General features: G+C 42.8%; 1 protein-coding gene across 1 annotated transcript in view; it reads right to left on the bottom strand.

Moving 5' to 3' along the window:
- LOC134356672 (copine-9-like) overlaps nucleotides 1-16,627 on the bottom strand; it is a 585,942-nt gene extending 569,315 nt beyond the window's left edge. Inside the window, exon 1 of the mRNA XM_063067690.1 lies at nucleotides 16,551-16,627. Within this exon, the coding sequence (XP_062923760.1) occupies nucleotides 16,551-16,627 (77 nt within the window). The remainder of the gene's footprint in view (nucleotides 1-16,550) is intronic.
- Between the last annotated feature and the right edge of the window lie 303 nt (nucleotides 16,628-16,930).

Here is a 16,930-nt window from a genome sequence, read left to right as displayed (position 1 = left end):
TTGCAGGTTAGAGTTTGGAACGAGCACAGAGGAAAGACAAGGCTGTTCTGGCCCAATCAGCTTCCTGTGACACTATCAAGAGAGCATCGTTGCTATGCCAGTGTGAAGTTCTCCATTTACCGAACTAACCATCCTTGAGGAAAGATTTCCTCTGGGCTCTCTTTGCAATAAAATCATAGACTTTCTTTTTATTACAGAATTGACACTTTGCGAAGAGGGGAACCTTTCCCCCCTTCCACCATCACAGTGAGATTGTCAATTTAATCCCCTTTTACAATTTATTCAAATCACGGTTATTTAATGTTTGATGGCAAGCATTTAATCTTTTTGTGCACAATCCGATTGATAATTTAATGCTGTCAATTTGCCCCATTGGTAATTGGATTAAGAGCTTCTAAATTAGTCTTATTTATCACCTTTATACTGCCAGGGAATACTTCCCTTTCAGCAGTCTGGGCAGGATCTGAACCCTGATCTCAGAGACAATGAGTGGGGAATAGGGGGGTGACTTGACAATCCAGCAGCTATTGTAAGCAAATAGGTAGGAGGAAGGAGAGGACAAGTGACAAGGGAATGGAGAGGCTAAATGAACACAGCTATTTCTCCAAAGAAAGCATCACCATGCACCTCATCTCCAAACAGTAATGCCATCAGGCCTTGCTTCCTTAACAACTTTAACGCAAAGCTTCCCAAGCTGCTTCACCGGAGCACAACACTGAAAATCTCACATTCAGTCACAGTGGGGCAGATGTCTGAAGGTTAGTCCAGGTTTCAGGCTTTGAGAAATGTGAGAAGTAACTTGGTTAATAATACATACATTTTCCTCAATGAAAGCACGAAACAGGTTTAACCATCACAGCAAATCTGCAAAAGCAGTTTCCTCTCAGGCAATGATTCAAGTACCAGTACTCACTGGAGTTTAGAAGAATGACACCTGTTGAATACTGAAAGGCCTAGATAGCTGTGGAGAGGATGTTTCCTATAGTGGATTAGTCTAGGACCAGAGGGTCGAGAAAGAGTGGCCATAGAGAGGATGATTCCTATAGTGGACGAGTCTAGGACCAAAGGGCACAGCCTCAGAATGAGGGGACATCCATTAGAACAGAGGTGAGAAGGAATTTTCTTTAGCCAGTGGGTGGTGAATCTGTAGAATTCATTGCCTTGATTGGCTGTAAAGGTAAGTCATTGAGTTTGTTTAGAGCGAAGTTGATAGGTTCTTGGTTAGTCATGGCATTAAAGATTACAGGGAGAAGCAGAAGAATGAGTTTGAGAGAGATTTTAAAAATTCAGCCCCGATGGAATGGTTGAACAGATTCAATGGGCTGAGTGGCCTAATTCTGCTCATATATCTTATGGTCTTGGCTGGCAAAGTTTCCACACCCGTCCCAGCATCACCCTCCTTCACATTGTATAACTAGCCTTTTTCAAGTAATCTCTCTGACCCTCCACACCATTATACACAAGTTCTACTCTTCATTCCTTCCATTTTCTCTGTACCTTCAACCCATTATTTCCATTTCCCAATTCTTATGAAAGGTAATCAATCTGCAGTATTATTCCTCTTTCTGCAAAAGCACCTCATCTTCTGAGCATTCTCTGTTCCACATTTCTCGCCAAAATATTGGATAATTGCTATTCAAAGTAACAATAAGTACGATCTGTAAACAGCTGATAATCTCACATATGACATTTTCTTAGAGTGGCTTTTCCCATTGAGATAGATAGTCTAGAACAGTGTCTCCCAACTTGAGGAGTATGGACCACTTGCTTGAGGAGTATTGGTCCATGGCATAAAAAAGGCTGGGAACCCTGAGTCTAGAAAGACCCATATTAAGTAAAGTTGTAACAACACTAATTCAGCTGATCACATGATTTGGTTCTTAAAAGTAGTATCAACTAAACTAAACTAAATACTGTTTATTTATTTTCATAGATGATGCCTGACCTGTTGAGTTTGATGCTGTGGATGTTGCTCTAGGTTTACAGCATCTGCTAAATCTCTTGTATTTATATTAAACCTCTCCTGAAATGATGAGGGAAAAGGCATCCAAAATAACTGACCATTTCTTGTGCACATTGCTTTGGCAGATCTTGGTTTGATGGACAGATCTTCCAGGTCTGCAGCAACTGGTTGAGGTTCTCTAAGGGCCAAGTGCTGAACTGTAGGATTTTCATTCCGCAGTGTTAGTGGCACACCCTCTTGTATCTCCATATCACTAGTTAAGAGATGGTAACTTTTCTTTCAATATGCATCACCCTCCTCCATCATGCCTCACATGCCTTACGAGCCTGATTGAATTTTTTGAGGATGTGACTAAACACATTGATGAGGGTAGAGCAGTAGATGCAGTGTATATGGATTTCAGCAAGGCATTTGATAAGGTACCCCATGCAAGGCTTATTGAGAAAGTAAGGAGGCATGGGATCCAAGGGGATATTGCTTTGTGGATCCAGAACTGGCTTGCCCACAGAAGGCAAAGAGTGGTTGTAGACAGGTCATATTCTGCATGGAGGTCAATGACCAGTGGTGTGCCTCAGGGATCTGTTCTGGGACCCTTACTCTTCGTGATTTTTATAAATGACCTGGATGAGGAAGTGGAGGGATGGGTTAGTAAATTTGCTGATGACACAAAGGTTAGGAGTGTTGTGGATAGTGTGGAGGGTTGTTAGAGGTTATAGCGGACATTGATAGGATGCAAAACTGGGGCTGAGAAGTGGCAGATGGAGTTCAACCCAAAGTGTGAGGAAGTTCATTTTGGTAGGTCAAATATGATGGATGAATATAGTATTAATGATAAGACTCTTGGCAGTGTGGAGGATCAGAGGGATCTTGGGGTCCGAGTCCATATGACACTCAAAGCTGCTGTGCAGGTTGACTCTGTGGTTAAGAAGGCATACAGTGTATTGGCCTTCATCAATTGTGGGACTGAGTTTAGGAGCTGAGAGGTAATGTTGCAGCTATATAGGACTCTGGTCAGACCCCACTTGGAGTACTGTGCTCAGTTCTGGTCGCCTCACTACAGGAAAGATGTGGAAACCATAGAAAGGATGCAAAGGAGATTTACAAGGATGTTGCCTGGATTGGGGAGCATGCCTTATGCGAATAGGTTGAGTGAACTTGGTCTTTTCTCCTTGGAGTGACGTAGGATGAGAGGTGACCTGATAGAGGTGTATAAGATGATGAGAGGCATTGATCATGTGGATAGTCAGAGGCTTTTTCCCAGGGATGAAATGGCTAGCACGAGAGGGAACAGTTTTAAGGTGCTTGGAAGTAAGTACAGAGGAGGTCTCAGGGGTAAGTTTTTTACACAGAGAGTGGTGAGTGCGTGGAATGGGCTGGCGGAGGCGGTGGTGGAGGCAGAAACGATAGGGTCTTTTCAGAGTTTCCTGGATAGGTACATGGAGCTTAGAAAAATAGAGGGCTATGTGTAACCCTAGGTAATTTCTAAGGTAAGGACATATTCAGCACAGCTTTGTGGGACGAAGGGCCTGTATTGTGCTGTAGGTTTTCTAAGTTTCCATCTGTTGCATAACGTAGGCAGCATTATCTCCTTTGACATTCATCAGATATGATTTTCAACTTCACTCTGTCTCCCACTCTTACTAGTGTCAGTTCTTTGGTGCTCTGTTGTGAGATTGTGCCTATTTCCTATCGTATTCTACTCTTTTTTTTTCTCTGCTCTATCATCGAGCAGAGAATCCGCTGCTTACAGACACCCTTACTGTTACTTAGAACAAGTAAAATCCAATATCTTACAGAGAATTATACAACATAGAAATACTCTGAAGGTGAAGCACTTCAGTAAAAGGGAGAGTAGTGTTTCCGTGTGACCACCTTTCATCAGAAATGAGATACAGCGATAGATGGGTTTTGAGGTACTGAGAAAGTGGGATGGAAGGTAGATTAGAGATGGTGCCACTTCAACCGCAAGCTGTGAGCTGAAGTAGTTGTTTGAACCTTTATCAACCCCATTGATTGCACTGAACGACTTCCAAATATTGGTGATAACTTTCTGACAAACCAGATTCAGATTTATTATCACTGAGACAGGTCATGAAATTTGTTGTTTTGCAGCGGCTTTGCAGCTGGTTGCTGAATATGCAGGATAGGTGAGCAGCTACATAGCAAAATGTCTTGATGACAGCATGTGATTAAACACCTCAGTGCCAGGGCAAAGCAGAACCGTGGCCGACCGCAGAGGTTTGTGCGCTGCCTTCAGCTTGGGGGATAAGATGACACTAAGGTCAGCAAGAGCCGAGCTCCTCAGTGCCGTCAGAAAGGCAAGGCGAGGCTACTCACAGAAAATTCAGACACCTTTGTGACACCAGGGACACCTGGTGCATGTGACTCACTATACAAACCATAATCGTTTGCAAGTCCACCTTGTGCACTCGTGCATCAACAACAGCAACACCTCTATTCCTGATAGGTTGAATGACTGCGAGGCACGATTTGATGCAGTGAATGATGTGACCTCAAGGAAAGCCACCTTTCCCCCTGGGGAATAAGCACCCCGTCTAGCTGCAGCTGAGTTGAGGAGGATTCTAGCCAGGGTAAACCCATGCAAGGCTGTGGGGCCAGACAACATACATTACCTGGTCAGGTGCTAAGGGATGGTATAGTCTAGCTAACAAAGGTCTTAATGGACATCTTTAATATCACATAGAAACATAGAAAGCCTACAGCACAATACAGGCCCTTCAGCCCACAATGCTGTGCTGAAAAGTCCTTACTTTAGAAATTACCGAAGGTTACCCATAGCCCTCTATTTTTCTAAGCTCCATGTACCTTGCCAGCAGTCTCTTAAAAGACCTGATCTCTTTGAACAGTCTACAGTCCCTGCAGGCCTCAAGGCAGCCAGGCTGTTTACTGTATACCTGTGTTGTGCACAACATACATTTCAATTATATTTTATTAACATTTGTGGTAATATTTTTTCTTACGTGCTGTGTGTGTGATATATGTTGGATATCGTGTTGCATTGTTTGGCTGTACAGTCAGATGACAATAAACTTGAAAATGAGCTTACATTTAAAAAAACTATAAATTACTATAAGAAAGAGCAAAAAGTTAAATTAAATCAGTAGTTCGAGAGTAATATTCATGGGTAGGTTCATTGTCCGTTCAGAAAACTGATGGCAGAGGGGAAGAAGCTGTTGTGTGTGGGTCTTCAGGCTCTGGTACCTCCTCCTTATGAAGTCCTCATCATCTCTCTTAAATCTCTTTGGGTTCATAGCTTTCAAGGAGCATTCCCAAGCAGCCTCCCATTTCAGACTGTACATCAAGAGGACTTGGCCAGTTTTCATTGCAGAGTCTCAACTTGCTTCAGAAGGGTCTAACACAGTGTGCACAAGTCAGGTTAAAATAGCAGCACTAGCTGGTGCAACAGCACACGGATGCAGAGACACCCGATGAAATTTTGTCTACCAGGTTGCATTTAATAGGCACCAGCTACACTGTTTTCAGCTGTGACTCAAAACCTGTAATCTCTCTGTCCCAGCACAACTCATCTCAATTGTTCAATGGATGTGCCATCTCCATCTAACATTAAGCACTGTTAGTAGAACTAATTTTCCAATCCACTTCAAGTATGCTCGTTTCCCCAAACACAGAGCATTCATCTTGCCACCTACAACCTTTGCAACATCTAAGCCGTCATACAATACTTCACAACATATTTGTCAGCATATGCCAGTGATACTAAACTTGATTCCAATTCCAATTCTGTTTTCCCTATTCCGTCATTGCCTCATTCTTGCTTACCTTCTGATTTGTCTAGTTGGGCTTTAACTGACTGCAGCTTTTTTACATCCATATCCACTTTCCAAGAGTTACTTTCATCTCACAGAACACCAGGCCCATCACTGGACTGCGGATTTCACAGATAAGCAGTCAGCCAGCTGAGTATCAGAGGTTCCTTTACACTTCTGTTTGCATGTAAAGAAGTCAGCCATGTCCCTTCTAGGTTGATTGTAAGGTGATGTAACACATCTAATGTATTCACTAGGCTCTCATGTGAGGGATTATGTGGACAAAGCAATTATGTTGTATAATAATACTTTTCCTTCTGAACAATGAAATCAGAATAACACTTTTGCTGTCGTCTGCTATTCCTTCCCCTCCACCCACTCTCTCAGTCAGTCTTCCTTTGCAGTCCTGATGAAGGATTTTGACCTGAAGTGTCACATGCTTATTCGCATCCATTGCCGAGTTCTTGCAACATCTTGTGCATGGTGTTCAAGATTTCCAACTCCTGCAGTGTTTATTTCTGTACCTTTCTCAGCATTCTCGCTTCAAATGTTAAAACTACTGAAAATTAACCCAGAGAACTGGTTTCTTCATGCTTTTAGTCATGAAAAGGGGATATTAAGAAACCTTGTCTTCTCAGCTACAAGATTAATTTAGTTTGCTAACTCACTAAGGTTCAGTTATCGCATATAGCAAGACAGACTATAGTTCTGATGGAGTGGAACTAATTGGAAATGAAGTGTACTGTGTTGACAGATACCTCATGAACCAAGTGTCTACTCCTCTATCCTGCTGTCTTAAGACTATTGAGCAATCCTCTAATGCAAAATAGACTCATGACCTCATAAATTATCTTATTATGGCCTTGAACCTTATTGTCTGCCTGCACCGCACTTGCTCTGCAACTGCAACAAGCACAAAATGCTGGAGAAATTCAGCAAGTCAGGGGTGCCACAATAGTGTAGCGGTGAGTAAGACATTATTACAGCTCGGGGCATCGGAGTTCAATTCCGATGCCATCTGTAAGGAGTCTGTACGTCCTCCCCTTGGAATGTGTGGGTTCTAGTTCCTCCCACAATCCAAAGACCTACTGGTTGGTAGGTTAATAGGTCATTGTTAGTTGTCCCATGATTAGACTAGGGTTAAATTGGGGGTTACTGGGGAGCCACAGCTTGAAGGGTCGGATCTGCACTGTGCCTCTAAATAAATTTATGGAGGGGAGAAAACATGTGACATTTTATGCCAAGATCCTTCATCAGGACTTCTGGATATTCTGCGTCCTGTTACTGTTTTCCTTTGTACTACTTCAATGCATTGTTGTAAATGATGTGTATGGATGGCATGAGAAGCTAAGGTTTTCCACTGTACATGTGACAATTTACCAATTTCTATGTTATAACATTTCCAACTGAAACTCACATCACATTAAAATGTACTGCAGTCAGTTTGTTCCAAGGGACCTGACGGTGTCTTAGCCAGGGTGTTTCAGATACAGTTCTTTAGAACTGAAGGCTGAGAACATTCCAGAAGTGAGTTACACTGTTGTTGCAACCTCAACCTTACTTCAGCTGGGGTGTCTGATCCTACACATTTGCAACCTGAACAGTGACGGGTGCACAGTCTGTGAAATAGATTATGCAGCAAATCCTCTCGGGAAGTCTGTGCACCCACAAGAGGCATTCAAGCCACAGTGTTTGATTCTTTCAAGCACCGAGTTCTGGAGAACAGCCTGCCATACTTCCCTGTGAGCAGTAAGATGATACAATGGGCAGTGCTATTATCTCATAGCTCCAGAAACTCTGGTTCAGTTCTGACCTCGGGCCCTATGTACTCCAGGTGCAGTTTGCAAATTCACCCTGTAACTATGCCAGTTTCTCCCCAGGCGGCTCTGGTTTCTGCCAACATCGCCAAGATGTGCTGGTTGGTAAACTGGCCACTGTAAAGTGCCGCTAATGTGGTTGGGTCAGCAGGTTGTGGAGAGCTCCACCAAGGCTGACTGCCTGCCAATTTCCCAGGGCTGTGCCCGGATAACCATGGAGAAAAATCACACAGTATCCATGGGTACTTTGGATGTGTTCTAGGACTGTTGAGCACTGCAGGAAATAAACATCATTCCAGATCAGGATGGGAACATTTTAATTTGGTCTGTATCATCATTATTATTGTCACTGGTGATTTTATTGTAGTATGATAATAAAATCGCAATAATTATGAATTAAGAATTAATTAAGATTGTTTAATGTCATTTCCAGCACACAAGTGTAAAGGAAAACAAAATAATCATTACCGCAGATCTGATGCAGCACAAATAAAACACAATAAGATTTAAAAAACACGATAATATATATATATTATATGTCCATAAAGTGATGCTAGGAACAGGAGTGTCTGTACATAAGGTGCCTCTAACAGGAGATAATAAAGCAGTGGTGTGTAGGTGGGTGATGGGAGAATTGACACACGAGAGAGTACAGGTACAGGGAAATAAATGGGAATGGGATTGACGAGATTATTCTGAGAGCAATAGATGTGATAGGGTGAATAGCCTCCTCTACGTTATACACTCATGGCCACTTAATTAGGTACAACTGCTCATTATTGCAATTCCAACCAGCCAATCATATGGCAGCAACTCAATGCATTAAAGCATGCAGACATGGTCAAAAGGTTCAGTTCAAACCAAACATCAGAAATGTTACCCAAGTGACTTTGACAGTGGAATAACCATTGATGCCAGATGGAATAGTTTGCCTAACTTAAAAACTGCATATCTCCTGAGAATTCCATGTACAATAGTCTCAGAGTTTACAGTGAATGGTGCAAAGAACAAAAAAAAATCCAGCAGAGTGACAGTTCTAATGGGTGAAAATGCTTTGCTAATGAGGGAGGTCAGAGGAGAATAGCCAGACTGGATCAAGATTCAAGATTGTTTAATGGTATTTCCTGTGCACAAGTGTAAAGGTGAATGAAATAATTGTTACTCCAGATCTAATGTAGGACAAAAAGACACAAAAGATAAAAAACACAATAGCAATAATTAAAAAATACATAAATACATAAGATAGCCTATGTATGTAGACAGATTTTATGCCCATAAAGTGAAATTAGGCTGTATACAAGGTGACTGATAAAGTAGTGATGGAGTTGGTGGATGGGGGTGTTGATCAGTCTTGCTACTTGGAGTCTCGTAGTCCTGGCGTAGATGGCACCTGGCCTCCTCCCTGATGGGAGTGGGACAAACAGTCCACGAACAGGGTGACTGGGATTCTGTCGCAGGGTGATTCGGTGACAGAGAGGCAACAGTAACCCAAATAACCATGCATTACGACAGAGCATCTCTGAATGCAAACCTTGAAGTGGTGGGCTACAGCAGCAGAAGACCTCTCTGGTTCCACTCCTGTGCCTAATAAAGTGGCCATTAAGTGTACATTTAAAATACAAGTTCCCAACAATTTCTAATCGAACAGGCAACTACATCCTGCCCCAGTCTTGTGGAAATTGCACCACGTCAGAACCCAACTGTCCATGAACTCTCCACCTACAGTTCCATGGTGACAAGCAACAGTTCCAAGATAGGAACTGCAAAGTGCCTTTCTATCTCTCACATTAGACGTAAACAATCAAATGCTCCAGCAAAAATGACATTACAACCCACATCATTGATGCATTAGAATGTGGATGAGTTCCACCTACACTGTGAGAACACGAGGCAGCTGTGAAAGGAAATTCAGCAATACAATCCCCTCAGTATGACAGCTGACAAAGCCTAAGACAGACTGTCAGATAACCACTGGGTACTTCCATCAACCAGCACAAAGAAGTAATTCAGAAAATGCTGGAGGAGCTCAGCAGGTCAGTCAGCATCCATGGAAATGAACAAATAGTCAACCCTTCAGGAAGGGTCTCGGCCTGAAACATTGATTGTTTATTAATTTCCATAGATGTTGCCTGAGCTGCTAAGGTCCTCCAGCATTTTGTGTGTATTATTCTGGATTTCCCACATCTACAAAATCTCTTATGTTTATGGTTTACAGCACAACAAAGGTATGGTCAACCAATTCCCTCCGGTAAAAATCTTCATTTACCCAAATTCTGTGTTAGTCTCATCTGCTGTGATTCAGAAATACAGTCAACTCCACTGAACCCTAAAATAAAGTTTAATCATTTTATATTTTGTATTCATTTATCTAGTCCTGTATTTTTTTTTTAACTTAATTCAATGAGTATAGGGTTCTCAATCACACAATAGCAATTAACAGGCTACAAATGGATGATCAGAACCTTTACAGTGAAAGTATCTGCATTTATAAATTCCAGGAATGACAGAAATATTCAGGAGCTGTTGCTCTGTCCACAGCTGTCCCATGCCATTGAACAGAGAGCAGCTGATGACAGGTAATGCCCACTCCACCATTGAGCATATCTACACAGAGCATTGTCACAGGAAATCAGCATCCATCATCAAAGATGCCGGCCATCAAGGCCATGCTCACTTCTCACTGCTGTCATCAGGAAGGAGATACAAGAGCCTCAGGTCCCACTCGACTATGTTCTGGAACAGTTATTACTCTTCAGCCGTCAGGCTCCTGAGTCAGTGTGGATAACTTAACTCACACCAACACTGACATGATTCCACAACCCAGGGACTCACTTTCAAGGACTTTACAACTCATGTTCTCAATACTATTTAATATTTATTATGATTATTTTATTTTATTTTTGTATTTGCACAATTTGTCTGCTGCACATTTGTTTTATGTGCATCTTTTCATTGATTCTATTGTATTTCCTTATATTTACTGTGAATGCCTGCAAGAAAGTGTAAATGATGACATATATGTACTTTGATGACAAATTTACTTTGAACTTTGAGGTGCCACCTGGTCTGCTGAGCATTTCCAGTACTTTTTGTCTACTTGTTTCAAGTTTTTGACAGCTGCAGAATTGTTTAGTTTGTACAAGGATGCCCCCATGTGACCACAGACCCAGACAAGAAGACTCATCAATGGCTTTATTAGAAAATCAGGCAGGTACTGCCACTGTTTAATTACTGTTCACTTATTCATAGCGCATTGCAGTTTCTGACTTGCATTTGTGAAACCATAGCATTTATGGATGAGTCTCCTTTGCAGAGTGAATTTGGATACATTTTCTTTATGTACTGTACCTTCCTATTCGCTCTTAGAGTCAGAAAGGAGTCATGGTTGAATAGCATGGTCAGAATGGTTGACCATTCGCCCATCTCATCCAAGCTGGTCCGCTTTGCCTGCTTTGGGCCCATATTGATCTCAGTTCCTCCAATCCGAGTACCTGTCTTTAAAATGCTGGTGTTTTCTTGCCTTATCCTCTTTCTCTGGCAGCTCATTCCAAGGACGTGCCACCCTCTACATGAAGAAGTTGCCCATCAGGTCCCTTTAAATTCTTTCAGCTTTCACCTTAAACTTATGTCCTCTAGTTTCTAGTTCCCCTTCCTTAGGAAAAATATTATGTGCATTCACCCTACCTATACCACTAATGATTTGATAAGATCATCCCTCAATCTCCTATGTTCCAAGAAATAAAATTCTAGTCTCCCAATCCTTCCCTATAACTCTATCTGCAGCAGCTGGCATAGTTTAGTTGGGAGAGCATTGGACTTCAGATCCAAAGGTCCCCAGTTCAATCCTGGATTGCAGCATTAACCCTTATACACCTGGAATAATGTGTTCAGTTTTGGTCACCTCATCATCGGAAGCATGTGGCAGCTTTAGAAAGGAAGTACAGGACACTTGCAGAATGCCGCCTGGATTAGAGAGCATGTCTGATGAAGATAGGTTTAATTAGCTAGGGCTTGTTTTTCTGTTTGGAGTGAATGAGGTTGAGAGGTGACCCGATAGAGGTGTACAAAATGATAACAGGAATAGATAAAGTGGACAGCCAGAAACTTTTTCCCAGGCCAAAGATGGCTTAAGTAAGGAGGACATTATTTTCAGGTATTCAGAGGAAAATACAGTGGAGATGTCAGAGGTAGATATTTGTTTTAATCAACGCAGAGAGTAAAAGGTGTGTGAACATACTGTCAAAGGTGAGAGTAGTTGATGATAACTCAGTGACATTTAAGAGACACATAGATACATACATGCATGGTAGAAAAATAGTGAGCTATGTGGGAGGGAAGGGGTAAATTGATCTTAGAGTAGGTTAAAAGGTTGCCACAACATCATGGGCCTGTACTATGCTGTACCTTAAGTATGTTCTAACCCAAGCTTCTTATAAACAAAATAGATAGGAAGTTCATTGCTGGCCTCAGGTATAGTTTGTAGGTGTTGTGCTGCGTTCCTGCTTCAGATAGCTCATAATAGCTCCATGGCTGTGGACTTACTTTGGGACCTCTGTTGTTGCTGTTCATTCTGTGTATGGTTTGTTTGCATTTTGTTATTGTTTGCACAACTTGCTCTTACTTTTTTTACACATTGGATGTATGATTGTATTTGTGGTGTGGGTTTTTTTTCCAGGAATTCTATTGTGTTTCTTTGTTCTGTGGCTGGCTGCTAGGAAATAAATCTCAAGGTTGTACATGGTACTTTGAACTCCCTTTCTGCAACATACATGCAAAGGGTTCACACTGTACACTACTGTTCTGCGTTCTATCTTCATTCTAAGAGTGACCAAGCAAGCGTGTAGCAACAGATGCCAACATTTCTGTGTCCGTTAGTTGATCATCCCTTTGAGAATATTACCCTCAAAGACACAATGGACAAGATGCCAGAGTTCCACCAAGACTATGCCCACCAATATCTCCAGCACTTACTGGCTAAAGAATAAGAGCTCTCACAAATTAAATACCAGTGCTGGGTGTTTTCTCTACCACCCCAGTGGGCTTGGAGAGTCCAGCACCTGTTTCTGACCCCCAGGCACAAATTGCTGCAATCAAAATGTGGTCTCTTTACCAAAGCACACACAACAGAAAATTTGACGGGAAAACTGCTTAACCATTGTGCTGCTTAGAACAACTGCATTTCTTTCTCTGTGTACAATCCTGAGTCAGAATGTAGAAAAAATGGCATGATATTGGTCAATAGTAACAAATTTTAGCTTGAATTCTACTTGAATTTGTTAGAGGTAGTGAAAACTCCTGAATTCAAACAGTTTTAAGCAATTCATTTCACAAACACAAAAAGTGTTAGAACTGTTCAGTTATAAAAGTGCTAACTAAACAAACCCTTTCTTCAATTTATTACCTCTTGATCCTTGCTGTAAAACCCCACATTCTATAGGTACAGCGCAAGTCACACATTCAATACCACAAGTTAGGGAACTGCTTTAAAAGGATCTATAATTAAAATAATCTTCTGCTCTAACCTGTGTATTCATAAATTTGAACCCAGAAAGAAACCATATAAAGAATAGTTTACTATCAATTTAAAATAAACTGTGGGTTAAAACCCGGTATTCTTTTCTCGTTTGAGTTCTTTAGGTAAGCTGTTTCTATTAAAAGTAGACGTTTAACATGAAAAGTCTGGCTCTTTGATCCTTGGCAAATTGCATGCACTTCAAAACATTCCAACCTATTTAATCGCATAGCTACTAGCACCCCAGACTTGCAAAGTGTAGATGAAACTCACGTGTTCATTGGATGCTTGCTTTAGTATGAACCATTCCATCTGGAGGTGAAATGTGGTGAATTAGAGTGACTTTTTTTTTAAAAAAAGCACCTCTGCTCCATCCACAAAAAGTGGAATGTCTCAGGGGTCAGCCATTTTAATTCCTATCCCGACTTCTGTTCTGACACGCCGGTCTATGACTTCCTCTTCTTCCAGGGTGAGGCCACTCTCAGGGAAGAGGAACAACACCTCATATTCTGCAACACTCTCAACACACTGGAGGAACTCAGCAGGTTGGGCAGCATCAGTGGAAACGTTGACTGATCGTTTCCATGGATGCTGCCCGACCTTCTAAGTTCCTCCAGCATGTTGTGAGTGTTGCTTTGACCCCAGCATCTGCAGAGTATTTTGTGTTTACCTCATATTCTGTCTAGGTAGCCTCCAACCTGATAGCAAGAACATCAATTCTTCCAACTTCCAGTATTTTTCCCCTCCCCCTTCCCTCTTCTTCTATACCCCACTCTCGCCTCTTACCTCTTCTCCTCATTTGCCTATCACCTTCCCCTGGAGCCCATTTTCCTTCCTTTTCTCCCATGGTCCACTCTCCTCTCATACCAGATTCCTTCCCCAGCCCTTTGCCTTTTACACCTATCACTTCCTAGCTTCTCACTTCATTCTACCCCCCACCACCACCACCTATCTCAGCTATCACTTTCTAGATTGCCCTCCTTCCTCCCTCCCACCTTCTTATTCTGACCTTCCCCCTTCCTTCTCAGTCCTGAAGAAGGGTCTTGGACCAAAACATTGACTACTTATCCATTTCCATGGATGCTACCTAACCTGCTGAGTTCCTCCAACATTTTGTGTGTTGCTCTGAATTTCCAGCATCTGCAGAATATCTTATGTTTACAAGTTATTTTTATGATTGGATTTTGGCTGTTGGATGAAGCTAAATTGGCAAACAGTATCCCAGCTGGAAGTAATCAGGCCATCAACACAATGGCACCAACGACAGCAATTAGGGACTAATTGTCCTATTGACTGGCCTTGCGTACAGCAGTGTGACATGGCCATTCAAACCAGAATTTGAAGAGTAATAATCATATCTAACTGAGCCTCAAACTGCAACACCATACTAATGGTAACTTAGCCCACTGAATCTGTGCCAACTCTGTGGGCCAATCCTCAGTTCCAATCTCCTACTCTTTCTATACTGAACAGTGAGCCTCTTACCTTCCAATATTCATCCAATTTCGCCTTAAACATCATGCTAAATTCAAATCCACCACAATTTCCTGCATTGTGCTAAATCGTTTTCCTCATCACTCTTGTTACTATGTGCACTGAATCTTAGTCCTCCACTATTAAGAACAATGTCTCTTTATTTATCCTACCTAAACCTATCAGGATTATGTACCAAACCCCCTTCCAACCTTTGCTGCTCCAAGCAGAGTACCTTCTCTTCTCCTTACCTATCACATCCCTCTAATGCCCCTCCTTTTTCCCTTTCTCCCTTGGTTCACTCTTCGATCAGATTCCTTTTTCTTCTTTTACACCTATCACTTCCCAGTTTCTCACTTCATTCCCCCCCCCACCAACCTACCTTCCCCTTCTTCTGACTTTACCTGTCACCTTCCAGACTGAACTCCCTCCTCTCCTCCGCCTTCTTGTTCTAGATTTTTCTCTCTTCCTTTCCAGTCCTAATGAAGGATCATAGCACAAAATATCAACTCTTTACCCTCTCCATAGATGCTGCCTGACCTGCTGAGTTTCTCCAGCACTGTGTGTGTGTGTGTGTGTGTGTGTGTTGCTCTGGATTTCCAGCATTGGCAGAATCTCTTGTGTTTGGCTCCCATGGGAAAAGCTAGAAGAGGATGGAAAATGGAAGGGAAGAGAGTGTGAACCACCATGGAAAATAAACTCAATTCCTCGTCTGCAAAGTGCAAAACACCATCTTCCCCTTTAGTGGCATTTACCACCACCTAGGACATCAGCGTAATTTCATGATATTTGGAGCCCCCTCATGACTGCAGTAAACTGCATCACCTTTGGTGACATTATTACCAGCCTTGCTCTGATGACTACACCAGCTTCTGGTAGTGACAGATCACCAGCCCTTCCAGTTATTAGAGATACTCAATCCATGTGCAACGCTCTCTCACTTGCTTCTACTGATAAATGCCATTAATGGCAATCTCCCCTCAGATCTGATCACCCCTTGTGCTGGTTTGGTGCACCCAGCCTCCTGCTAATAATGATAGTCTATCAATGGTTACCACACTTTATTGGTAATTTAGGCACAATCATTGTGTTGATGTTAACCACCTCTGAATGGAGGTATAATGGAGAAATGTACCCAGCATTTACAATCAGTCCATGTGCCAGTACTTAGTGCCTTCTGATTACCCTCTCCTCGTCCCCCTCCCCATTTCTGTTTGCCGCCTCCTCGTGGCGAGGCCCGCCCGGTGCCGGTGCGCGGGATTGAGGTTTTCTGGTGGTGAGAAGTCGTGTACTGTACTGCCATCCACTGCCTCCTGCCGGTACCTCCCGCCCATTGCGTCTGCCGTTGCCTTTTTTTTGCTCCTTAAGTGCCAACGTTGGTTGGCCTTAAAACGTCGCCCACCAAATCTTTCGCTTGTTGCAATTTTAGAAAGAAACTTAAGTAGTAACTTGGGGCAAAGTGGGGACTGAAACGGATTTTATTGTAATGCAAAGACGCTGAACCCTACATTTGATTGCAGCTTCGGAAGGGGCAAGTGCTGAGAAGGTGATGGGGAGGGGGGATTGTTTGCAGTCCCGCCGACCAGCTACACTGTCAGCGACTACCCCTCACCGCAAAGAAACCGTCGCCCTTTCCCTTACAAAGAGTGCAATTTCCAAAGAAACGCATAATGACTCCAACACACAAGAGGATGTGGTAATATTTGCCCCCAACCGGTCCTAAACTTGCGTAAAACGACACTAAATTTAAAATGTTTATTCCGACCTTTTTTTTAAGTTAGTGCTCCTAATCTCGCTGTATTTGGCTGTTGTTATTAATACCGTTGCGACTGAGAAGAGCGGCTCGCTAACTTTAGTGCCCGCCGCGCCTGGTGAAGTAGCCGGAGCCGCGGTTCTCTCTCCCTGCTCTCCCACTGCCCGACAGCAGAGACCCCCGTCCTCTATCCGGTGTGCCCACACCCAGCCCAGCCCAGCGCAGCGCAGCCCCCTGCTCGCACCTGCAGGACACGGTGATCTCGATCTTGGTAGCAGGAACGGTCGCCTGAAGCGGATCGAAGTCCCCGATAGATGCCATCCTCCTGGTGCTTTCGCACTGACTACCTCGCCAACTCTCTCTCTCTCTCGCACACACACATCTGTGTGACATCACAAGACCACTCTGCTCTCTCCACCCTTCCCTCTTATTCATCATTATATTTCACATACTGCTTTGGCTATGTACAACGAACAGCAGAAAACAAGTTTATTTGCCGATCGGGAGGATTCCTTCACTGCAGGGTTTAAAACCCCAGGTGTTGATTAAAGAAATAAAACGCTTAGCAGGTCAGACCGTATCTGTGGAGTGTGAAACAGTAAAAGGTTCAGGTCCATGACTTCT

Source organism: Mobula hypostoma, chromosome 15 (genome assembly GCF_963921235.1).
Source record: "Mobula hypostoma chromosome 15, sMobHyp1.1, whole genome shotgun sequence".
Lineage (NCBI taxonomy): Eukaryota > Metazoa > Chordata > Chondrichthyes > Myliobatiformes > Myliobatidae > Mobula > Mobula hypostoma.
Note: the sequence above shows the minus strand (reverse complement) of the source record. Positions and strands in the feature narration are given on the sequence as shown.